Source organism: Antedon bifida, chromosome 9, assembly GCF_963402885.1.
Source record: "Antedon bifida chromosome 9, ecAntBifi1.1, whole genome shotgun sequence".
NCBI classification, from domain to species: domain Eukaryota; kingdom Metazoa; phylum Echinodermata; class Crinoidea; order Comatulida; family Antedonidae; genus Antedon; species Antedon bifida.
This window is the reverse complement of record NC_136234.1, coordinates 2,754,600-2,781,161: the sequence shown is the minus strand read 5'-3', so window position 1 is coordinate 2,781,161 and position 26,562 is coordinate 2,754,600. Positions and strand designations below refer to the sequence as shown.

At 33.4% G+C, this 26,562-nt stretch overlaps 1 protein-coding gene and 7 non-coding genes across 8 annotated transcripts in view; 3 read left to right on the top strand and 5 right to left on the bottom strand.

Annotated features, from left to right (window-relative positions):
• The window catches only part of LOC144851857 (WD repeat-containing protein on Y chromosome-like), a 33,344-nt gene extending 11,373 nt beyond the window's left edge, over positions 1-21,971 (bottom strand). Inside the window, exons 1-18 of the mRNA XM_078709507.1 lie at positions 21,851-21,971; positions 19,242-19,370; positions 17,903-18,013; positions 16,359-16,439; positions 15,165-15,233; positions 14,721-14,789; positions 12,593-12,627; positions 11,585-11,747; positions 10,122-10,224; positions 8,527-8,611; positions 8,118-8,242; positions 6,869-6,942; positions 6,504-6,622; positions 5,224-5,291; positions 4,176-4,324; positions 3,254-3,391; positions 1,135-1,488; positions 672-742 (exon numbers count right to left, since the gene is read on the bottom strand). Coding sequence (XP_078565633.1) covers positions 672-742; positions 1,135-1,488; positions 3,254-3,391; positions 4,176-4,324; positions 5,224-5,291; positions 6,504-6,622; positions 6,869-6,942; positions 8,118-8,242; positions 8,527-8,611; positions 10,122-10,224; positions 11,585-11,747; positions 12,593-12,627; positions 14,721-14,789; positions 15,165-15,233; positions 16,359-16,439; positions 17,903-18,013; positions 19,242-19,370; positions 21,851-21,901 — 1,994 coding nt within the window. The 5' untranslated portion in view covers positions 21,902-21,971. The remainder of the gene's footprint in view (positions 1-671; positions 743-1,134; positions 1,489-3,253; positions 3,392-4,175; positions 4,325-5,223; positions 5,292-6,503; positions 6,623-6,868; positions 6,943-8,117; positions 8,243-8,526; positions 8,612-10,121; positions 10,225-11,584; positions 11,748-12,592; positions 12,628-14,720; positions 14,790-15,164; positions 15,234-16,358; positions 16,440-17,902; positions 18,014-19,241; positions 19,371-21,850) is intronic.
• Trnar-ucg (transfer RNA arginine (anticodon UCG)) lies at positions 1,598-1,670 on the bottom strand. The gene has a single exon. It is a non-coding gene; the product is annotated as a tRNA-Arg (tRNA).
• Trnar-ucg (transfer RNA arginine (anticodon UCG)) lies at positions 2,014-2,086 on the bottom strand. The gene has a single exon. It is a non-coding gene; the product is annotated as a tRNA-Arg (tRNA).
• On the bottom strand, positions 2,442-2,514 carry Trnar-ucg (transfer RNA arginine (anticodon UCG)). Its single transcript has one exon. It is a non-coding gene; the product is annotated as a tRNA-Arg (tRNA).
• Positions 2,887-2,959, bottom strand: Trnar-ucg (transfer RNA arginine (anticodon UCG)). Its single transcript has one exon. It is a non-coding gene; the product is annotated as a tRNA-Arg (tRNA).
• Trnar-ucg (transfer RNA arginine (anticodon UCG)) lies at positions 16,815-16,887 on the top strand. Its single transcript has one exon. It is a non-coding gene; the product is annotated as a tRNA-Arg (tRNA).
• Positions 20,039-20,111, top strand: Trnar-ucg (transfer RNA arginine (anticodon UCG)). The gene has a single exon. It is a non-coding gene; the product is annotated as a tRNA-Arg (tRNA).
• Positions 21,498-21,570, top strand: Trnar-ucg (transfer RNA arginine (anticodon UCG)). The gene has a single exon. It is a non-coding gene; the product is annotated as a tRNA-Arg (tRNA).
• Positions 21,972-26,562: the final 4,591 nt, after the last annotated feature.

Genomic DNA, 26,562 nt, shown 5'->3' with positions numbered 1-26,562 from the left:
GTAAATATAAATATGTATATAAGGAACATTTTGGTGCCAAAACTAAATCTCTAGGACCAAGGATCACTGAGATACACCTGTTATATGCTTAAAAGGTCAAAGGTCATTTTCCACCATTTCTAATGAATTTTTGAAAAAATACTTCATTATAGTAAATATAAATATGTATATAAGGAACATTTTGGTGCAAAAACTAAATCTCTCGGACCAATGGTTACCAAGATACAGTGTCATATGCCTTGTAAGGTCAAAGGTCAAATTTAACCACTTTCCCCATCCCCTGATGTCTGGAGGAATTTTTTGGTGTATATTGGTATGTGATAGAGTATGAATCTGCAAAAAAACCTTTGTTAATAATTTTTTCACAGAAAAATCAAGATATTCCCTAACTAAGGCTTCAAGACAGGCGCAATATATTCATACATTGTCCAGGTTTTTATTTCACCGATATTTTATCATATCAGCCTTACTTAATTGTAATTTTTTTTCAACTTTACCACGTTTTAGATCTAGTTTAAGTAGGGCAGGAGGCGCCTGAGTCCGGGATGACCTGGACACAACTGGTGCTTTTTTTTTATCGTATTAGTTTATGTACAGCGCTTAGAGGTTTCACAACATAAGCCGCTATATAAATCTAGGATATTATTATTATTATTATTATTATTACTTACATATAAGTGGTAACACGTCTATTCCACCCTGCTGTTACGATTCTCTGCCGTGGTACAACAATACTTGTAATCTAAAATAAGAGGGAAAAGTCCAAATAACTATATAAATGAGATGAAAAAAGTATTATATTAAGTCAAAAATAGCAATATAAAAACTTATATATTTGTTTTCTTTTATTACTAAAATATATTCATTTCATAATGACATTTCATAACAATTACAATTTATAGGCAACATCTTTTTATATACGGTAAGTCAACGATGCTCTCCAAGTGGAATGCCATCCTGAGATGAGTAGTTGTAAATAGTAGTCTTGTTTACTTTTAATTAATTAATATGTAATTTTACTTTCTATGGATCAGAGATTCGGAAATAAAAGATTGAATGAATGAATTAATAACATAATCAAATTTAAATTGATATTTTTCACACGCACAAATTAATTCCGTCTTTTTATCTCACCTCAAACGAGTCATAAACTTCAAGCTCCCGTAAACAAGCACCATTATTGAAGTTCCAGATTTTAACCGTTCCATTTCTACCACCGGTAACTAATCGGCGTCCAGTCGGGTCGAAGGTCATAGCCGTAATTTCTGCGCACTTTTCTACACCCTTTTCTACGTATTTGTGCGCATTGGCGAATTGTATAGTCTTCAGTCCAGTCATTACGTCCCAGACGCTGACAACCGAATCGTGACAACAGCTAACAACTTGGTTGAATAGGCTATTGTAAATTGCCTCGGTCACTGGTTTGTTGTGTGAGGTCACTTCTTCTTCTTCTCCTTCGATTTCCCATTTGTGTTCCAAAACAGCCAACTGCAATACAACAAAAATATATATACAGTATTACATTGATAAATATAAGTAATGTTTATACAATTAATTTTTTAAAAAACAGGTTATTTTGATCAAAAGGAAAAAAATTCGACCACGATGGGACTCGAACCCACAATCTTCCGATTCGAAGTCGGACGCCTTATCCGTTGGGCCACGCGGCCGTCTGATTAAAACCTGATCTGTGAGGTCTCATGGCAATATCAACATTTTTTGAGTGATTATTAAAAGTTAATAAATGATTCGCTACATTGGAAAACAAAAGTAATATTACTGTAACTATAATCATGTTTAGATGTTTTAATAAAAGAAGTTTTACAATATTGACAATCACAAAAACAGACTACATAGGGGGTGTTCACATCAAACCCAGTAAATTCGGCATCAGTACAATGTACTTAGTTTGTTAGCGGTGTGTAGAAAAATATATACAGTTTTACAGTGATAAATAAGTAATGTTTATAAAACTAATTTAAAAAAAACCCAGGTTATTTTGGTCAAAATATTCGACCACGATGGGACTCGAACCCACAATCTTCCGATTCGAAGTCGGACGCCTTATCCGTTGGGCCACGCGGCCGTCTGATTGAACCCCGATCTGTGAGTTCTCATGGCAATATCAAAACCTTTTGAGTTATTAATAAAAGTTAATAAATGATTCGCTACATTGGAAAAACAAAAGTAATATTACTGTAACTATAATCGTTAATTCATTACTTTAGATGTTTTAATAAAAGAAGTTTTACAATATTGACAATCACAAAAACAGACTACATTGTGGGGTGTTCACATCAAACCCAGTCAATACGGCATTAGTACAATGTGTTTAGTTAGTTAGCGGTGTGTAGAAGAATATATAAAGTTTTACGTTGATAAATAAGTAATGTTTATAAAATTAATCTAAAAAAACCATGGTTATTTTGGTAAAAAATATTCGACCACGATGGGACTCGAACCCACAATCTTCCGATTCGAAGTCGGACGCCTTATCCGTTGGGCCACGCGGCCGTATGATTGAAACCCGATCTGTGAGGTCTCATGGCAATATCAAAACCTTTTGAGTTATTATTAAAAGTTAATACATTGGAAAAAAAAAATAATATTACTGTAACTATAATCTTCAATTCATTACTTTAGATGTTTTAATAAAAGAATTTTTACAATATTGACAATCACAAAAACAGACTACATTGTGGGGTGTTCACATCAAACCCAGTAAATTCGGCATCAATACAATGTACCTAGTTTGTTAGCGGTGTGTAGAAGAATATATACCAACCCTAACCCTAACCCTAATCCTTATATACAGTTATACATTGATAAATAAGTAATGTTTATAAAATTAATCTAAAAACCCAGGTTATTTTGATCAAAAATATTCGACCACGATGGGACTCGAACCCACAATCTTCCGATTCGAAGTCGGACGCCTTATCCGTTGGGCCACGCGGCCGTCTGATTGAAAACTGATCTGTGAGGTCTCATGGCAAAACCTTTTGAGTGATTAGTTAATAAATGATTCGTTAATACCACACATCATTGGAAAAACAAACCAGCATTATTACTATAAAATCTTCAATTCATTACTTTCAATGTTTTAATAAAAGTTTTACAATATTGACAATCACAAAAACAGATTACATTGTGGGGTGTTCACAAACCTAGTCAATATGACTGAGTAGGGGGGAGGGGGGGGGGGGTTAGAAGAAGGCAGGCAGAGAGTGAAGTGTTTCCGTTGTTTACCTACCTGATTTGTTCCTAGAATGAGTGATCCTGTCTTGGCGTGGAAGCACACAGTATTGATCATGTAAGGTCCAAGGTTTATGTTTCGCGGGTTGATCGTCTGCAAGCAAGTCTGATCGCGCATGTCCCACACTTTGATTCCCTATTGGTAGAAAAGAACAAAACTTGTAAAATTATAAGCATTTCAAAGCGCCCTGAGCACCTTTGGCGGAGAAGTGTGCGCATTAAAAACCTTTATTATTGGGCCTATATTATTAATAACTTCAAAATTAATTTTCTCCAGTGGCGCAAGCAATTCAGTCATCCTTCAGTCAAAAACGACGGAGGTTCATCACAATTAACAAATAGGCTGACCTCTCCAAGAACAAAACTTGAAAATAATAAGCATTTCAAAGCGCCTTGAGCATCATTAGAAACCTTTATTATTAGGCCTATATTATTAATAACTTCAAAAATAATTAATTTTTTCCAGTGGCCCAAGCAATTCAGTCATCCTTCTGTCAAAAATGACCGCGAGGGTCATCACAATTAACAAATAGGCTGACCTCTCCAAGTAGCCTACGCAATGGGCAAAATGGAACTTCAAAGTTTCCCCAATCATTAGAAATCCCCTTCTCGTCATATTGCAGAGTATGATTAATTACTGTTTACTAACATAAGTCCAAAAGGAGAAACCAATTTGGTAAATTTTAATATTCACCTCATCTTTTCCTACAGTGATAATCTGAGCACGAGTCCAAAAGGAGAAACCAATTTGGTAAATTTTAATATTCACCTTATCTTTTCCTACAGTGATAATCTGAGCATGAGTCCAAAAGGAGAAACCAATTTGGTACTATGTTAATATTCACCTTATCTTTTCCCACAGTGATAATCTGAACATGAGTCCAAAAGGAGAAACCAATTTGGTAAATTTTAATATTCACCTTATCTTTTCCTACAGTGATAATCTGAGCATGTTGTCCATTTACTACGACATTGGTGACCGCTGACGTATGACCCTTCATCATACCCGTTGCCTTCGACGTCACATACGGGTTCCATATACGCACCGCGCGGTCCATTCCGCCAGTTACTTTAGATAAAATTGATAAAAGTATTGTATTCAAGAATTTTTCCTTATTATGGTTCGCGTAAAAGTAATTTGTTTAGTTAGCTTTAATATCATTCAATAATAATGCATTCAATATTTGTTTTACTGTTTAAAATTCATGATTGTTTCTGTATGTAATCAGGGAAGAGTGGAATTAATCGTAATTTCACTCTTCGGAAATCGTAAACGGCGCATTTTACCGTCGGAAATCATAAACACACGGCCCACATTAAATTACTGTGATATATAGTGCAGACTATTACGGACATCGTGAACGCACGGCCCACTTTAAAGTACCGTAAATAATGATTGTGTGATACATAAAGAATACTTGAAGAACGACTTATTAATTCAGTTCGGTAGATATTATGCAACCACATGATATTTCACTCCAGATACATGATGATTTTAATCATCAACGTCGATTTATTTTTTCCAGAAATTATTTAGGTTTAGAAGTAGTCAAGAGCTGATCAGCCCAGATGGGAATTAATTGAGGTAATGTTCCAGATTGAGAATAGTGTCCTCTACATTGTCGGATCCAGTGTTTTGAAACAGAAAAAGGGGTGGGGAGGGCGCCTAACGAATGAAGTTTGTACGTCCCCGAAACCTTGAAATACCGGAATGGTGTCCGGCGAGGTTTAGTTTTTTTACCAACCCGAAACCAGTTCTAGACATACCGGGATGGTGTCCGGCGGGGGATAGTTTCACCATGTAGTTTAAGTTCTATTTATTTGTTGTTAGCCGAAACAGTTCAAATTCATTTCAATGAAAATGTTTTTTATTTATTATTATTTATTTTTTGTATGTTTTACAAATGACAATAAATTTACTTGACTTGACGTATTCAGTGTTAATTCCTAAATAATATGATATCTTACCTATAATATTGTTTTCCTTGCAGTAGTCAAAACAAAGCACACCTTTTCGAAGTTTAAAGAATGAACCACTTTAATAGATAAAAGAAGAAAAAAATCGCCATTCAGAAAATCGACAAAAACCTTAGAAATACATATTATTTATCTTCAATTTTATTCAAAGCGAAAGTTAAAACGATAAAGCAGTGGATTACATAAACATGTCAACTATGATTATCAATTTTGACCGAATTTTAGTTTTTTTAATTTCTATCAATCAAATTGACTGTCTACAGTATCAAACTAGTTTGACAAAAAAGTGTGATGCACCCAAATATGGTAGTGGTATGCCCAAATATGCTAGTGATATGACATCATCATGTCCATTATTATAGGCACATCACATGTTTTTGTCACATAAAGTTTAATAGTGTAGACAGAGCTTAACACCGCTGGATAGGAAAACATTTGATGGTGTATACCCATGACATTGCGTGCGCATTATCTTAAGAAATAATACAAGTAGAAATCAATCAAATATATACTACTAATTAAATGATATCATTCAATCTTGTAATATCTTCATATTTCCGCCCTCTCCCTCCCCCTAATTTATATAGGATATTACTCATATTAATAAAACATTATTATATCATTCATAATTATTTTAGGACGATAGGTTTAATATTTCATAATTTATTATTAATGTTTTCTGTTTCCTAAACACGCATGTTACATGATTTATCAATACAAACAGCAGACCACGTGGTTGTTTATTTATTTATCCATCAAGATAAAACGCTTAGAATCCACTGGTTGTTTTATAATATAAAACAAATTATAAATGTTGAGGTCATGTGTATAGCCTAAATGTAATGTTGAATATGTTCTCAGAACAGCATATTACATGCGTAAAGCTCTGTCTACACTGTCAAACTAGTTTGACAAAAAAAGTGTGATGTACCCATGGTAGTGATATGCCCAATACGGTAGTGATATGACATCATCATGTCCATATATGGGCATATCACATTTTTTTTGTCTCATAAAGTGTGATAGTGTAGACAGCAGAGCTATAAACGCACATATTCAGGATACGCGGCACGCAATGCGAGAAGATAGTAAAATTATAAAACCAACTTTTGTAATGTTATCTTTATATATGGATATTTTAGAGATGTGATCAGTAAAGAGCTATATGTTGTGCCATGATCTTGAAAGAGTATTTACACCAGAAAACAATTCCTGTTGATGATGAGATCATTAATCTGTTTTTCCTGAATAAAGTGTAAAATGTAAAATACCTTTTCTTTCCTTCAAGGGACCCGATGTACAATGACGTATCATTAGTTGTTGAACACGATACGAATGAATGCAGGTTGTCACAGTATTTAACTTTTCGGACCCAGTCATCGTGAAGGGGCTAAAATAAAAAATAAAGCCGAAATCAATCAATAAAACATTATCAAGCTCTGTCTACATTATCACACTAGTTTTTACAAAAAAAAAGTGTGACGTGCCCAAATATGATAGTGATATGACATCATCATGTCCATATATGGGCACATCACATGTTTTTTGTCACATAAAGTTTGATAGATATTTCATTCGTATTGGATATACTAAACAGCAAACGCAAAAATAATTATTAAACAATAATTTTACTTACAGAACACCGAACGGCTTTCACGCCTTTGACACTTCCTTTTAAAAGATCCGGAAATGGAACACGACGCGATCCGACTGAAATAGAAACGACGATATAGGATGAATGGAAGTCATCGTGTTATTATTGGGGAAAGATTTGGGGAAAGGTTTGGGGAAAGGTTTGGGGAAAAGTTTTGGGAAAGATTTGGGGAAAGGTTGAAAGGAAGATGTTTCATTATATGGAGGACGAATTTCAATGCTCCATGATTATAAAAAGCAATAACAAAAACAGTTTTACATTATTTACATATTTAATTTGGATGAACATCCAAAACCCACCCTCCTAACACATTGCGCTTACATTTGCCAGAATTCAGAAATATGCAAGTTAAAAAGCGAGTTTTAAAAAGCTATCCTAAAATAAGTTGTCTAACGTGTATAAAAATGCAAATCATTTCAAAAGGGAAGACAGAGGTCAAGAAAAAAAGAACGATTACTATAATGATGTGGACATAATCAGCAGCAAGTCGGGTTTTCAATGTATTTAATTTAACTATAGAATGTCCCAATTTAACGTCCAATACCCTAAGGTACCTCACCAAAAGTGGCTCTTCCTTTGACCAGATGGGATGGCTGAGCAAATGGACACGAGCAGCTGTCATGCTTGAACAAGCACGAAAATAAATAGACAACAAACAATAAAGCTGTCACTATGAATAAATTGAACTTAAATAAATAGGACACGAACTGGAAAATATAAAACAGATTGCGCGCGTGGACATCAAACATAATGTGATTGCAAATATTAATCTGATATGATTCATTATTATGACCGCGAATTCTAATTTAATGTTAGTTTATTCCCAAGTGAACAAGACAACTTCTGCAGACAAACAACACGTGGTTCGCAGCAGCCAAAATATCCTACTACATGTTATATCAATTCGGAGCATTTACAATATAATTAATTTAATTTATAATTTAATAAATAAACAATTATAATAAATATATAACAAAGACATAATGCTTTAACATTAATGTAACTTGCGCCCTCATCGCTACACTTTTATCTGGAACATTATTAGTGCAGTAATTCAACATATTATTACGCGATATCAATTATGTTATTTGTATATATTTCGTCAGTGACGCAATGATGATAAAAACACACACATATTACGTGCGCGTACAAAAGTAGTGCCATGTTTAACACAATTTGAGCGCACTTATTTGTCCCTCAATATTTGGACGCAGAAGAAATCGTAGGATACCTGACTTAGCGTTTTGCTGTCCAAATAAGGCTGAGCCCAGCGCTTCAGTAAAGATAATGGCCGATACACCTCCAGCCGAATCACCGAACATTAAAACAGCATTATTCATGTTTTTCTTGTCGAACCTTAAACAGAATGATCATATCATTAACAACATTAAAATACTGAAATAATAGAATTACGTGTGTTGACACTAAAGCTTATATGGTTCCCACTTAGACGCAATGTAACGACGTAGAAACAACGCACGTGAGTTGACCAATCACGAGTGACGGTTCGGATGATCTATCGCGTCGTGATTGGTCAATTACTTGCGGTGTTCTTGTGACGCATACATCCTTGTGAGAACCAATCTTTAGTAGGGCCTACGAAATGACTATATATTAAGTAATGGTAAATTATTACTCACCAGTAATCCATACATAGTGCTGGGTATTCTAGACCAGACACTTGGAAACATTTATCAAACTTGCTGGCATTTATATCATAAAAGCCTAAACAATACAATAACATGAATTCATAACATTCAATAATAATGTCATATTGACAATAAAATGATAATGATATTGAAAAAAACGAGCAATGAAGATGATGCAAAAAAAACCCCCCAAAAACCATGATAATGACAACGAATAGATAATGACGTAGTATATCAAATGATGACCACGGATATTATGATAATGATTATGATCACGAATGATTCCATGACGATAATACTGATTATGATGACGGTATTAAAGATTAGGTCTACCATGATGATAATGACGGTGAATGATAGATGATACATGACGACGAATATGATAATAAGACTAATGATTATGATATAATTAAGATATAATACTGATTATGATGATTTTGACGATGATGAGTTATAATACTGATGATACTGATGGTGATGATAATGATGATGATGATGAAGAAGAAGACGGTCATTATAAGGATGATAATGATGATAATTAAATTATGTTTAGATTTAGGCTTAGTTATCATCGTAGCCTAACATACAAGGTATTATATTATATTATCCTAAACATGCTAATAAAACCTTCTCATATTTATTACAGAACAATTATCAAATAAAGCAGAACGAAGGTCGAAAAATGAAATGGTTACCCGTTACAAATTTAAAAATCTTAATTTGTATGCATTACATTGTTTGTTTAATAATTGTGCAATAAACGTCAAACGAGTCCTGAATATCATATCACCTAGGTTACATAGTCCTATATGTTTAAACGAGTTTACTGTCATTAATAACAATTTAAATCATAAATGAGTCTTATAAAACATATCATTATTTTGTAATTAAAGATATTTCTTAAATTAATAGTAACGGGAGTATGTTGCGGTTCAGATAAAATAGTAACTACTTTAGGCAACTTCGTTGACACAGGTCGTGGAGATTAAATCTTATTTAAGATTAGATTTCCAAAATACCAATAGTACGTTTTTTAGATGGGTACATTGTGCATGGACAGTGTGAATTTAAGCTCTGTCTACACTATCAAACTTTATGTGACATTATGCCACTACCATATTCAAACAAGTTCTCGATAATGTTGGAATGGTCAGACAAGCCTTCATTAACAACTCGAAGGCCCGCTTATTTTGAATTTAGGCCTATTTATCATATGCCATCTAGAACACTATGTCAGAGTTACAGATTAAATATTTATATTTATATATATCTGGGCACATCGCAGTTTTTTTTACGATAGCTTGAAAGTGTAAAAAGAGCTTTAGTTAGGGTGGTTGGAACAAACATGTCACAGGTGGAATTTTATTTAAAAATTTGGCTCGATGCTCACAGCTCAAAAATATTCTTAATTATAATACCTTCCCTATTGCTTATTAGTATAGATTTATGATGCAGATAGACAAAGGAAGTATGTTGTATAAATAGACCAACATAAAGTAAAAGTTTGTGTGTACTTTGATGGACGTGTATGACTCGACAAATATTTATTTACTTAACCCATTTTTCTTGAGTCCAGGGAAACTTACTTATGTCTCTTTCCGTTGACGAAATTGATATCATGTTAACATTCGACATACACACTAAGTCTGTTAGCCACATGGGTTTGGTCTTTTCCCGCGGCTGTTCAATCTGTCGGTTGTGAAAAGAAGAAGAAAAACTGCTATTAATGAGGTTGGCCGAAATTCCAGGACGGTTACTGGGTTATGCAATGCGACGAGCGCGACAAGTTCCGCACCTGCTACAGCCGCTTGCGTAGTAGTTATCATTAGGTACAAGGCAGACATGATTAGGCTAGCCGGCGACATATTATAGGGTACTTTATTAATGAAACGTATGTATGGAATGAATTAGTAAACATTAGTCACGCTGCATTCGGTACATATAAATAAATTTGTATATAATACAGAACGCCCAGATAAAGGCACTGACAGATTATCTGGGCATAGGTCGATAGCCCCTGCACCGTCGGTGACGGGTTAACAAGAGATTACTGACGGCAGCCATCGCACTCACAAAGATGATTGGGGTTGACATGACGTCATAACCGCTACTTCTCAATATTATAATATCTTTATTTGATAATTAATTCGATGAACTATTTAAATTATTATAATAACAGTAATATAGAATAAAACATGAAAAAGGAATGCGGACTAAATATTGGTAACATCCAGAACTTCTTGACGGAAGTAATAATTATATCATCGTATAAGGGAAGGGGACATCCCATTTCAACACATCCCAACCAGACACTTTAGGCAACAGACGTTCTTTACATTAAGAGTATCATTAAATAAACGCAGAACAAACAAACACGTCACCAACAGAAACACAATATTTAAAATTTCAATTTTAAATTAATAAAAAAAAGGGAATCGCTCAAAGACCTTGTCATGTCAAATAATTTAACAAATTATTTACAATGTACATAATTTGAAATAGATAGTGGAAGTTTCTGTTGTATGTCCAACGTTAGTGTAACCTGTCACTATCATTTCTGTAAACTTTCGTGATCTTTCACAAAACAGCAATATGAAGGGTCACTTTGGGATTTGAATCGATTACGAATTGATTCTGTACAATTTAATGAAACTGTTGCTTACAACAACCTCGCCGACAGGGTGAATTTATCTGTGCGATGTTAGGATTTGGTTTAAATAATAGAACAATTTACTAGGTCATAAAAATATTACATTTCCGAAAAGTGAAACAAAATGAATACAGTAGAACCAAGATCAAGGAAACCTTTAGGACCTATAACAGAGTGTCCCTTTAATAGGGGCCTCTTCTGAATAGTGGGTTGGGCGTAGTGTTAAAACATAATTATTTCCTTTGTTTGTTTGCCTACTTGACCATTTGTATAGAGTTTGCACTTATTTTGGATAAATTAAACATGGAAAAATGCTTGACTATAATATAGTATAGTATAATATTATTATATTATATAGTATAATATTATTATGATATTATATTCAACCAACCAACATACCGTTGCAGAACGTATATGATGCATATCAGTTGTCCAAAAGTTGACCACGCCCTCTTTACTGACTGAGATGTAACGACCGCCATGTTCTTCTTCCTTCATGCCTCCATGACGGTGACTTATTGTTTGGTAAAATGCTACTTTTGTTATAGTATCTCGATGATTACTGAAAATATGATATTACATAACCGTTAATGTCACCACGAAGAAGAGACAAAATGTGGACGCGCGCGTACTAAAGTCGCGAAAATATTATCAGCATTTAAACGCGATCGTGAAGTAAGTTTTTGTGATACCGGTACTAGACGTCAAGGTATCTTACGTGTATATAAAATACGATGTGTGCATGCGTTTGGTCTGGTGGTTCACGTGGCGCAACGCAGAGGCCTGAGACCCCTGGTTTAAGAATCCTAAGTGGCCCTACAACGCTGGAGGCCTCGTGTGTTTTTAACCTTTTTCGACATATATTACTGTTGTTTTCATTTGGGCACAGCTCATGGGCACACATAAGCTCCAGGGCCCATGGGTTTAGCCAGTGAGCGCTCATAGCCGTTACGCCACTGGAGGGGACCACCGTATTAGGCCTACTCGTCCCCTAAATTCGTCTGAAGAACTGCACCTAATATTAACCGCAGCCCTTTTACAATAATTCGATGTGTAGCGAGGTATCCGAATTGAATTCAAATTTACTGTATGTTTTTATCGTCTGCTCAACATCAAACGCCATCACACAGGTCTGGTCTTCAGATGATGACTTTGCAGTTTCTTTACACGTTCAAGACGGCCACTGTTTCTCAACAGGTGGACCGCGTTGACACATGTTTTCAGGGTATTCATTTGTGTTTTTGTTGCAAAACATTTATTCATACCCTCCCTTCAAACATGTCAGGAGGCTAAATGGTCACAGACGCCGGGGGAAATGGCGGCAACTGCGGGGAAAATTTTCACATTCTTGTAAACCACAATAAATCTAATAAGGATCGTATTACAATTTAAAGACATCATCGTTACCTTGTAATTTCTCTCAATGGTCGAGGGAAAGGAATCTGCAAAAGATAAAAACACGAAATATATTGTGACACTAACTTGAACAACGCAATAGGCGTCACAAGTAAGCGTTCCATACGTTTACATGGTAACGCTTTACGCGTCCTTGTAATGGTACTGCCATCTTCAACCAATCTTCTCCACGAGATACGAGATATGAAACATTTTCCCAATAAAAGACGATTACATTTTTAAGGACAATAGTTTCATGGGACTGAATAAAATTAATCATTACTGATTCGTGTCGAAAAATTGTCAACTAAATAAACTAAGATAAATAAGTAAAATTAAAAATTCTCAACGTAAAAATTCATAAATCATCATTTTTCAAACTGTTTTTCAATAGTTGTAAATAATTAGGGCCAGGGACCTATAATATTATTATATGATGATGTAAAAATATCCAAGGTTTTTGAGAAAAAAAATGTTAAAAAATATGTAAAGTACAATTATATGAACATATGCTAGTTCGATAAAGTCAATAACAATCGTATCAAAAATCTCCGATAAAAGTTGACCGAAAGAAAGGGAGGAGTCATAAACATTTAACCAATCAGCGTGACCGTAGTCGAGTGAAATGTACCCACACAAAGAGTTGAATAACATCCATCCACACGATGTCGAAAGCGGCAGGCTGTTTCTCTTAGCACTGAAACCTGCGGCAAATAATTAAGTTAGCGGTCTAACAAGCTAAGTTCAATGTTTTTGTACATTATTCAGTGTCGCCTGCATAGTGTCCATCATTGGCTTGGCTTAGAAAAAATTAGGACTTTACTCGATGCTTGCCAAGTCACGTGATGGAATGCAAAACATAACTAAACACATTTGTTGGTTAGTCAGAAGTTGTTTATCGGTCACTTTTTTTTCCCAAAGAAAGAAATCAGGTCAAAACATAATCATTTCAATGCAAGTTTCTCTTGAAATTAGTTCGAACCCTTTGCGTATCCCAGCGGAAATACAATGTAATGAAATTCACAATCATCTATAATGAAATCAGAAGTTGTCCACCTGTAGTCCAACATACGTCACTCCAACCACAAACATTTATGCTGACTCATTCGTTTAGGCTAACTGTTCGCATTCATTAAACCTTAATATCAGCAATATACTTATAATAAGGAAATGTATTAATGAGGTTGGAATGTCCGGTTGAGGCTTGGACGATTGGACAGGTGGCCTAGCACGCTGGCTACACGTGTTTATAAGTGAAAGGATTTTACGTTAGCCAAATAGGGTACTTAGTAGTAGAGGAGGTTTGGACTGAACCACAAATAAACGTTTGAAATTTGATATAGACGGAGTTAAAGTGGGTATATCTGTTGTCCGGTAATACGAAGTAATTCAAACAGCAATGATATAAATAATTAAATAATTGTATTCGGTCTTTCAAATGTTTGTTGTGTTTCTTCTAAGATTCTTTCTTTGTAATATTGTAAATTGTTTACGGATTCGTGTGTTTTATGTTGTTTATTTATTTGTTTGTTCTATATTATTGTTTACTAATTCATGTGATTCGTTTGTTATGTTGTTTACTGATTCGTTTGTTATAATTTGTTTACTGATTTGTTTGTTGTAATTTGTTTACTGATTTGTTTGTTGTAATTTGTTTACTGATTTGTTTGTTGTAATTTGTTTACTGATTTGTTTGTTGTGATTTGTTTACTGATTTGTTTGTTGTAATTTGTTTACTGATTTGTTTGTTGTATATTGTTTACTAATTATGTGTTTGTTGTAATTTGTTTACTAATTATGTGTTTGTTGTATATTGTTTACTAATTATGTGTTTGTTGTATATTGTTTACTAATTATGTGTTTGTTGTTTACTGACTTGTTTGTTGTATATTTCCTGTTGTATGTTGTTTATTGATGTTCACGATAAACACAATTTATCGATGGAGATGAGCACATGCTGTCATATTGTGTAATAGTTAATACATGGACCTATAATTAAATTATAATATATATAATTATAGTTCCATTATACAAAGAAAACCCCACGTGTCTCCACGATAGTAAGATAGTTCACAAAGGATGGGTTCTGACGTCACGTATTTATGGTATTTTACTTAATATGATAAAAGCGTGAGCTTACATCTTTAAAGAGGTTACACATCAGGTCACGCTCTTGGTATTCAAATAGCATATACGATAAATATTCATCCTAAAAACAAACAAACAAATAGTTACGATGTGTTAATAGAAACAGTGACGTTAACAGTTTCTAGACAACGTTGCTTTGAACGCCGACACCGCGTCAAAATATGGGTCAGGAGTGCCGAGTTAAGCTTATTTCCCACCTGAACGCAAAGCCATAGGCGCAAGGCAAGTGAGTTGACCAATCACAAGCGACAGTTCGAGAAATTGTCATTGGTCAACTCGCTTGCGTTGCGTTTACGTCTTTGCGTTACGCCCTAGTGGGAATCAAGCTTTAGGGATAACCAATCCGTACGAAGATGAAATATATAACAATACTTGTGATAATATCTTATTCTAATTTATAATAATTAATTTATAATATACTTTATTTTTTACCTACCCAATCTACGGTACCATCACAGTTGGCGTCAACTTTCATAAAGACAATAGCAAGTTCGTGATCATCAACCTACGAAAAGATCATAACGTATATGTATATTAATTTTGAGTAAACAGACAAACTTGGATGTAGTACTTTGATTTTAATTGACCATCAACCTACGAAAAGATCATATCGTCTTTAACCTTTATATAACGTATGTGTATATTAATTTTGAGTAAACAGACAAACTTGGATGTAGTACAGTAGATTTTAATTGAATAGTTTTTTCTTAACATACACGTCACATTCACAGTCTATTGGTTTTATTAGTTTGCACATACCCAGTACCATAATTAGTATATCTTATGTGTTGTCAACTAATTTTGAACAATAGAGACAACATTAATGAAAGCGGTTTTTATTAACGAACAACACGCATTCAATCTGGTGTTTTGTCAAATCTGTAATAGAAATTTTACGTCGCACCTCCAGAGATGTCCGAAGTAGGGCGGACGATTTTCCTTTATTAGAAAAACATGGCTTATATTAACAAGACAGTAAATGGGGCTGGGTTATTACTACTTTATTTCTAATGGTCCAAAACATTTCCAAATGCCAGATCTAGGCCTAGCATGGATCGGGTTTATTTTATTGGGGTTACTACTCTTTTAAATGTGACAGAAAATTATGGAAATGACCAACAATTACGCAAGACCCAATGTTCGTCATCTAACGATGTCACGAGTAGACAAGTCGTCTGAGTTACAATTTCAGTAAAGAGTTTTGGAATTTGTGAGTGAGCAAATGTAAGGCTAAACCACTTATCCTATTTTGTGTAAGTGATCAAATACGTTTGTATATTATCGTCGTATCGTCGCATAATTATTTTATTGCTCAAACGAATATTGAAACTTCTGCTTTACGCTGGACTACCGACGATATATTAATACATGAAAACCATTAAAATACAAAAACAAAATTTAATATCAATTTTCCATACATTTTTCTAAAAAAAAAACTAATTTAAAATAGATATGAGCAGTGATATAATACATTGTTTGAAGGGATAGTAAACAAAAGGAAAACATTGCATCATACTATGTACATGGAAACAACATGTAGGCTTACACAATATATTACAGTACATAGTTTATAGGGCATATGGTGATCCCCTGTAGCTGTAATTATCAGGATTGCACCAGCATTACTTACCATTCCTTCTCCCATTATTTTACGCATTGCTTGCCTAAACTCGTCAATGTCTAGGCCTCCCCCTCCGTCTTCATCAGCTTCCTACAAAACACAACGAATATCAAATTTAATTTAATGTTGCATAGCTTGCCATTAAACAGTTCTTCGAGTCCATACGATGATTTTGTATGTTTCAAATGTAGGCCTACATGATAATACATTATAAGTCTAAACTAACTCTGTCCACACTATCAAACTTTATGTGACAATAACAAATGTTCACCACCATATTTGGGCACATCACTTTTTTTGTCAAACTAGTTTGATAGTGTAGACAGAGCTTTAGAACCATTCTACAAAATGACTGGTTCGAGCACCATCAATTATGTTGTTGTGTGAGTAGATTTATTTTTTGTTTGAAATTATACCGACGAAGAAAAAAGACACGGTCGAAGCGCGTTAATTCTTACCGCAGATGGCCGCGTGGCCCAATGGATACGGCGTCCGACTTCGAATCGGAAGATTGTGGGTTCGAGTCCCATCGTGGTCAAACAATTTTTTTTTTACATCCATTCCAAAACGGAATATTGTAAATTATTATGTTTCTCACTAAAGGTTTTGTTAAATATTAATATAATTCTATTTATTTAAAGTTTCCTTAATAATAAATAAATAATAAAGCACAAAATCTTAAAAGTAAAATATAATTTACTTTATGGAAACTAGTTTAATTTAATATGAAATACATTTTCTACTTACGATGAAATATAACATAATTTAATTTAAAACTAAACGGAAGTTTAAATAAGTACAAATTAAGTAGTAATCTAAGAACATTCGACGAGGACTTAGTGCTCACTCAAGCAACAAATAAAATGTAAAGACGTCGAATTCTCAGTAGGCCTTTACGACCACACCCATATGTCAAGCCAGTCATGTTTTTCACTCTATCGTGTTTCAGTATTACTTAGTGATACATGGGAAGAACAATTACTTATAATGTTATTCAAGTGTTTAAATGATCATGCTCCATGTTACTTATCCAAAAAAAAATATTTATAATGATTGTTTGCACTCATATTGTACACATAGTCAGAGTTGTAACACACTTATTGAAGGTAAAAGAACGTTTGTATATCGATCAACCAAATTATGGAACAAACTTTCAAATGACACAAAAACAAACTATAAATTTATGACACTTTTCAATCCAAAATATTACTTTTTATTACTTACTTACTTATTATCTTATACCTTGAATTCATTCCATTATTAGTAGATAGCTTTTTGTAAATGTATGAGTACTAATGTAAATGTTGCTAGTTGTCTTTGAATTATTTTTAATATAAAAATAATATTATTTATTGAAGCTACACCTCATTCATTCAGTATAAAGACAAAATCAATAATAATAATAATACCTACTGTGAACTATTATTAGTTACTTTCTGTCCACACAGAAATACATGTGTTCTTTACAACATCAAATCAATATTATTGTTAACCTCTGTTCACACATACATTTTATTATGTTTAAAAATGAAACAAGAGAAGAGGTAACTCACCTCAAATATTTCTTGTAATTTACTTAAGTGATCATTGTTCATCTCGTCCTCTAGTCGGGACACATCCTGTTCTCCGTGCCTCCTGCCATTGGTCGCCGAATCTTTGGAGCTCTGAAAATAATTAGAATTATTCTGCGACACTTTTCTACGCATACTATCAAATGGTTTTATACCATACTCCGTCTTAAGGTCACTCCAACCTTTCCTCGTTAGAACAGCCCTGAGCTCTTGGTCACTCCATGCTACTGGTTTCATCTGAGTAGCAGGTTTCGGCGCTGGGTGGTCAGTAGAACTGATTGGTGCTGACGAGACCACCGCCAATTGATCTGCCACTTCCTTCATTTCGCACCATATAATTTGTGTACAGCAAAGTCGCAATAATTAATATGTATAATTAATTTATTTTACACGGCTAACTGTCCTAACCAGTGTAGGCCACCTTTGCGTTTATTTAGATAGCAACGGGAATCTAAAACTGAGTAGGCCTATTCAACAATGAATTGTATTGATTTTGTTTATAGTCGATATAAGAAAACCTTGTCATGATCTTTTGTCAGCCGATTGTATTGTCAACAACCTCCAAAGCAATAGCTACATTGTTATTAATTGAACAGACCAATATTAAGACGATTAAACGTTTAGTGTATGGTAATTACGGTATGTCCATGTGGGGATACACTGTACAATAACTGCAACAGGTTCATTTGATGATTCCGCAACAAAGAAGGGGCAGCAATGGAAGGATTGAAGGACCAGTTTAAATAAATAAGAACGGTCAGCCAGGGATGACGCTTACGTAAACTAAGACGTAAAGCGTTGTTCCCACTAGCGACGCAACGCAATCTACGCAACGTAAGCAAATGCCCTTCTAATAATTGTGTTTGCCACCGCCTGCGTGAAATCAAACCTGCGATGTTTGCAGCACTGTTGCATCGTCGGTTCCCACTTTTGATAATACAGCACTTCGCATCGATGCTGCGTTGCGTTCTAGTGGGAACCACGCTTTAATAATTATACATTTATGGTAAGCAACATAAAATATCATACGAGTAATTCTTATACTCAATTTCATTATTATAAACGATGATTCGAGAGTGTTAAATAATTGTATAATCATGGACCTATAGATAATTTATAGGTCCATGGTATAATAGACATTACACTTCTTAACATTCCAACATTTTATAAATTATATGACCTAGTTAAGTATGGATTTAGAAGTAACACTATGTAGGCCTACGGATGCAATATACGCCAGGCACACATTTTTTTTCTTTTTAATGAAAAACACAAATTTAGGAAGCGATACATTAAAGAAATCTAACCGTTGTGAGCTTACCCGTCTTCGGCGATAGCTGGTATCTTCACTTGCATTCGATGACGAAACACTGGAATTGGCGAATTCGATCGGCGGGACGAAGATGCTTTTGCGGTGGACATGTTGAATGGGATTCAATCTACTTGGTTTCTGTGAAATGTGAAAACAAAAGACAATCGGTAGCTAATAAATAAATAGAATAAATTTGGAGTGAAATTAATTTAAAAAAATGATGAATGATAAAAATGATTAAAAAAAGTTTGTTATTGTTTTTAGGTGGATTATATTAGACAGATGGCTTTAAATTAAAAAAAAAGATTACGTCATCTAACTCTATTAAAATGAATTAACAATGCAAATAATGATTGTCGGATAAATGATGTAAATTATTTGTTTTAAATGGTTTTATTGTTTTTAGGTGGATTATATTAGACAGATGGCTTTACATTTACCAAAAACATCCAACTCTATTAAAAATTAATTAACAATACAAATAATGATTGTCGGATAAATGAAAATTATTTTACAAAAATGGTTTTATTGTTTTTTAGGTGGATTATTATTAGACAGATGGCTTTACATTTACCAAAAAAAAAGGTTACGTCATCCAACTCTATTAAAAATTGCAAATAATGATTGTCGGATAAATGATGTAATTTTTTTTTAATGGTTTTATTGTGTTAGGTGGATTATATTAGACAGGTTGCTTTACAGATAAAGGAAAAAAAAACATTACGTCATCCAACTCTATTAAAAATTAATTAATTAACACTTGTTTCTGTCGACAGCAGACAATGAAATCATTTTTTACCAGATACGGCCGCGTGGCCCAATGGATAAGGCGTCCGACTTCGAATCGGAAGATTGTGGATTCGAGTCCCATCGTGGTCGATTTAAAAAAAAAATCTGGGTCAATAAATATTTCCGATTTAATTTTTAATAACTTTAGGTTCACGTTACTTATGCCTAATCGTCGTCATTGCGTCCAAAGTTCGGTATCACTTCTCTGGTATTAAAAAAATGTTAGTTTCTTCCATATCACTATCGGTATCCATTGGTAACAATAACAAAATAATAATGCCAAAGTGGAAATACAAATCTGCTTTTTTCCCAAAAATTCACTTTTCATACGACCTTTCATACGAATCGTCAATTAATAAATTGTTTACAAAACAGAGATAGAAAATATAGCAAGAAAATATGGATAATTGACAATAATTTGAACACTTTAATTATTTTAACAAACGTTTTCACAGTTTTGTTTAATAGTAATGTACTACTTTTTATGTGTATTAATCAAGACATTCATGACAAAATTATTTCTTGGTAAGTAAAACAAATACCTTCAAGAATCGCATCGACACAATGTAGTTGATATGGGGTTTAAAAAGGCACATCGCATAAACTTTCCCATTTAAACTAAACTATAATTTAAGGAATGTCATGGACTGAACAATTGAAACTCAAGCGGAAGTTTGAATGTAGAAAACAACACACATTAAATGTGATCGCCGAGCCACTGTAATCATATAACCCTTTTAAAATACTTTATTTTACTTGTGATGTGACTTGTGATTTTTTGGGAAAATATGATTAGGCCTAACCTAGCTAGGCCGTTTTATTTTTGTCCTTGTGCGTTTTCGTATCGTTTACAGCCATGTAACATAGTCGTAGGCCTGTGTACACATACTACAGCGTACAGCTAGCACAGCCCGATACCGGCCAGAGTCAGGCCTTTAGGCTAGAGTGTAGGCCTAGGCTTTTTAGTTACTTACTGCACACGCATGCAGAAGCCTAACTCAAACTGTAAATGGTTGCTAATAAAATAAATATTATCTAACAAATCACATCAAGTAACTCTGTTTAAAGATGTCATGCTGCTGCTCAAGACTTTAGTTAATTTAAGCCTCAAAGATTTCAAATAAAATTGATTTTCACCTTTTTATAAACCAGCAATTGAACGACTTTTGTTTTTGTTTACCTAGACTACACCGCCAGCGACGGAACTCGAGTTATAGCTACTACTATATCTATATACACGGTACGGGTACGTACGTAATTACTGTGTACACTGAGTAGCTAGGCTCTCAGTCTATATAGACTCTCGCGACTCAAGGCCATGCTAGCTCGAACATATGCAGTCAAAATAAGGTGTTTTAGCCTAATCTAAAATACATTTAATCTCAAACCAAATCAAACATCATTTAAAACTAAATTAATTAAAACGAACAGTGCTTTAAAATTAATTACTCTGTCGTGGGCGATTTTAGTAATCAGGACCGCGTGGCCTAATGGATAAGGCGTCCGACTTCGAATCGGAAGATTGTGGGTTCGAGTCCCATCGTGGTCGTAACATTTTTTTATTTTTTTTTTTAAACTGCAGATTGTCATTATCAATCTTTAACCATGCTGATAAATCACTAATTTGGAATTTAATTATTAGTATCGTTGTTTTTTAGAGTGCTCATTTAATACTCCTTGCCACACCACATTAGGCCTACATCAGAACTGTGAGTAAGCGTAGGCCTAGGAAATATTCTGCGTTGGCGTTCGACGTGTTTTCGAGCTGTACTGTACTATTAGACCTATATACAATATAATAAAAATGAGAAAACAATGAAACAACTCACCTGACTGAGAGACAATTCGGATGATTTGTCCTCTGCAGAATTAGATGACATATCCTTTTCGATTGGTAAACCTTACCTCATTTTTAATAATAAAGTGTTTTCGATTTCCATAAAAGATTACTTTTGTTAAATTCTGTTTGTTGCTAAGACGTTGCTAATAATAATGTGCGTAGTTAAGGATTACGCACTTCCGATGCGCGCATCCCATTGTAAAAGATCGGAAATTACGTAATCGACATAGGAATACGCACGTAAATTAAACGCGCATTTATTTTAAAGAAGACGAACCAAGCGTAAATGATGATGATGAGTATAATTTATGCTATAAAAAAATGGAGGAAAAAAAATTAAATGGAGAAAGAAAAAAAAAACAAAACGTTGTAGGCCTACATGTCGTAGTATTATTTTAATTGATAGCGTAATCTTCTGATAAGTTCTACGTCTCAAGTTACATAACTTTAGGCTAGCTTCTACCCCTAGAAATACATTTCCCCCCCCCCAAATTTGTGAAAAATGAGATTTTGCTATATTTGAACAACTGTTCTATTATGCTACCTACCCAAAAAAATGTTTAAAGGTATGTAAAAAATATGTTTTAAACATGAATATATTAACCAAATGATATACATTTTCACCCTTTGACCTCAATTTTCTCGTTTTCATATATTTAAAACTTTCTTAACACATAATTCAGCAATGCCTTATTCAAATTTTCACAACAGATAGTTGGCATAGCATAGCCCTTTTTCTAAATAACATTTTTAATTTTCAAAAAATCAACAAAATAAAAAAAAAATATGTTTTTTTTTTAATATTTCATAGATTTATAAACAATTCTTCAAATCTCTATGCTACGCTGATTTTTTATCATATATCTATATCAAGTGGTTTTAAAAAAAAAATGGCTAGAAGGGAGAAAATTGGTCAGATCTTTTGTCTATTTTTTGGTTAATATGCAAATTAGATTACCTTTGACCTCAAACATTTTGTTTCACTATGATCGGACAATCTTTAACTTTTTTTTCACTCAGGGGTTCGGGACGGGTAGAGGCTAGCCTTAAGACACTTGAAAGTGAGTGTAACCGACTACCTTACCAATAGTATATTTAAAATACGAACAGACAGTGTTTATGTTTCCAGGAAAAATTAAATAATATAAACTAATATTTGGTAAACTGATAACTCGTTGGTAGAATATTACATGCTAACTTTACTATTACTTTATTTTGATGCTTTGTTTTTAAGAGCAGGCCTACATGATTTATGATGACAACATCACTTTGAATTTTAATGAGTTGGAATATTGTTATTTCTTTTCACATGGATTATGATATCGTTATTTTGACAATTATTTTAACGACTTGTAGATCAGTTCTTTAACAACCTCGGGCTAAGGCATCTCTTAATCCAAAATTACTGCCCAGAATGTCTCGAGAAAACGAGAAGAGTTTAACCGAATAATAGGATTATATGATTTATGGATGCCATAACAATTTGGTTTTGAATTCAATACGATTTAATACCAACTCTTTTTAAGCCTTTCATCTCAGCACTATTGACATGCATTGGACAATTAAAACGAGTTTGTAGATAGAGAAAGAAAAGTGACGAAAGTAAGGTTGTTTCACGCCATTGTTGCCCATCTTATCCAATTAAACGACCTAATTAGTTGGGAGAAAAAACAATAAACGATAAATCATTTGATGTATTTTCTTACTTCTCGGCACATTTCCTGACAATGCCCCTACGTTTATGTGTTTATTAATTTATCGCTAGGAATTAACCAATCTGTGGCATATGTGTTTATGTTGGCGAAATATTAAGACGTGTAATTTGTATGATTAGTTTTAAATCACGATTTCTGAACTAGTTCATCGAAAAACAATTATGTTTAGTCGTTTACTACTTAACTTTCATTTCATTAAGATTTATTTTATTGATATAATAAACGTTAATTCGTTGTACTTGTAGAGGCGGTTGATATTCCCCCGATCTTAATAATTTATACTTTATGTATAATGATTTAAAATGGTCTTTATTAAAGCTATTTACAAAATGGGTGTTGATACAGTGATTTAGGTCAACACTTTAAATCAAATACAACGAGATTGAATATTGTTGAACAAGCATACATTAATTAATTAAAACGGTGTATATTATGGTTAAATCGAATAATTGTTGTTCAAAATCTTTCTATAAGGTGATTGTGCTCCGATAATAAAATCAACAGCATTCAGTTAACCAATTTAGTAGATCTACAAATAGTATTTTCGTTTCGATATTGAATGCCGAGTTACGAAAGTTTTTATTTTAAAAAAATATTCAAAACTTTTAAAGGGCATATGACAAGTACACCCCAAATTAAATAACTGACCCAGATAAAATGATAAGTCAAGATCATCAGCTGCTTAAAAATCAACGCAAAATTACCGGTGGCACCAATTAAAAGACGAAACCCCAGGACCAATTGCGGTCCGCCTAGGACATTCTGGACCGCCATTATTTAAATGTGATTGGCTGACGTGTCTGCGTAATTAATCAGAAATGATTTATAGAGATGTTAGTGTCCTAGGCTCTAGGTCAACCCCAGATTCGTTGTGACATTTCGAGGGGCAGTGAATGTAGCGGATACGAGCTAGGAGAGGTTATTTGTGGGGGTCGTTTAGCGTCATTGTAACGGAACTTAGCAATGTGACATTGAGCAGACAAACTAATATTGACATTTGGGATATGTTATTAACTCCTTTGGGTCGTTTTAATTAATTTACGCAACAGAAATAAGCAACAGTGTGAATGTTTCAGTTTTCCTGCAACTTAGGAAGATAAACTTCAAGTTTATTTTGCATACATACTAACTTCTGTGACATAACTTTTCAATTCTCAAAAACATGTTTTAAGAGAAATGTTTCAACAACATGGAAAAAGTGCGTCTTAACCAAGACAAATAAATGTTAAAATCAAGATTCAAAATCAGCATAAACGAAACTTAGATTTAGTTATTTTGGAAGAATTATGGTAGACATAGGCCCCGACACCCTGTCATGATTAGATCTCTTCCAAATTCAATTCACATTTATTCAGCAATATAAATATTTACATTACAGGGATTTTACAGAGACAAGTAATTGTCTGTAGTCGTAAGACCCTTTAGAAAAAAAATATATTATCACAAAGAAAAAAACATGAAAACAGGTTTTAAAGGTACAAGTTGAAAAAAAGAAGAAATAAACAAAAGTATAAATACATAAAATATAAAACTAACCAATACAGCATTTTAAGTACTGTAATTCGATACTATGTTTTTTATAATTTTTAAAAAATAAATATTTCGAAGATTATGGGTAGTATTTTCATTTCTTTTGAATATCATTTGGATTCGTCTGGGTAAAACTTCTAATCTGGGCCATGAAACCTATGACGGTACCTCTGTTGATATCTTTTATTCTAAGTAAATTCAATTGCTTAAACAATGGCTCAGAATGTTGCCATGGCTTTTTAAATAAAATAATTCTAGCAGCTTTTTTCTGGAGCTTAAGAAGGAATTCTCTATAAGTGTACTTCCCTAAATATTGTTTTTTTTAGAGGGGTAAACTATTATTATGTCTTGCCTCCCATTGCATGCTACTTGTATTGTGTTTTATAGCAATAACATAAATTTACAGTACACTTTTTTTTGCTGATTATTATTTAAATTACACAACAATGTTCAATTTATTTTGCCATTAATTTTCTTGCTACTACAAAATTAGCGTTAGTTAAATTAACTATTAGAACAGAGTGAGTATCAAATTACAAAGCTGAACATTACAACTCCCTATACAGCCTGCTCCAGTAATTTAATTTTAAATTGTTTCAGATTATGTAAGCCGACAAATGTAACATTTTATGTATCTTCAGAGAGCGGCCTTCCTTATTATATAATCAGATTAACCTACAGGCCTTATATATTGAGGTTACGCATTCAAGTTATATTAACGCATTTATAATAATAACAATGTCTGAGATATCTGAAGAAATTATTTCATTATGACCGATAGAATTTAGGTTTCCGCTTTTCATTGACATTTTGTTCGAATTACGGGTTTTCTGGGTGAAGTTGTTGAAAGAATGTCCAAGAATACGACTATGTCTGTTCTAATCATTGTAAAGTTAGTGAGATCGGGCAACTTCCTTATTTGGCGTGTAGGCCCTCGATTTAACAGGCAACATTTTTAATTGCATTAGCATTTTCAGTGAGAAAATGTCACTTATGTTCTATAATCAAAATTGTACATAATTAAGAATGCTACGTCATCAAATAAATGTTTTATTGTGAATCATTTGAACTTTTGGATTTCTGTTTTTGAAACAATTTATTGTTTTTTTTGTGTATAGAAATAAAAAAAAAAATAAATAAAGCAATATATAATAACAAAAGAAAAAAAATACACATGCACGGACTATTCAATGAACAGAGACAGTACATAAATATTTTTTTTTTTTGTCGCTAATTAAAAAAAAATTATTTGTCTAAAAGTATCTATTTTGACATAAAATAATTATGTTCATCTTCTTTTAAATATATTTTTTATTTAGTTTAATTTAGTATATACCGTTATTTAACGAAATATAAATAGGGCCTATTTTTTTTGTTTCACGTCGGTGATCATGTTTTACTTTCGAAAAATAATAACTTAACTTCAAAAGAACTTCCGATTGGATATGCGCCCTCT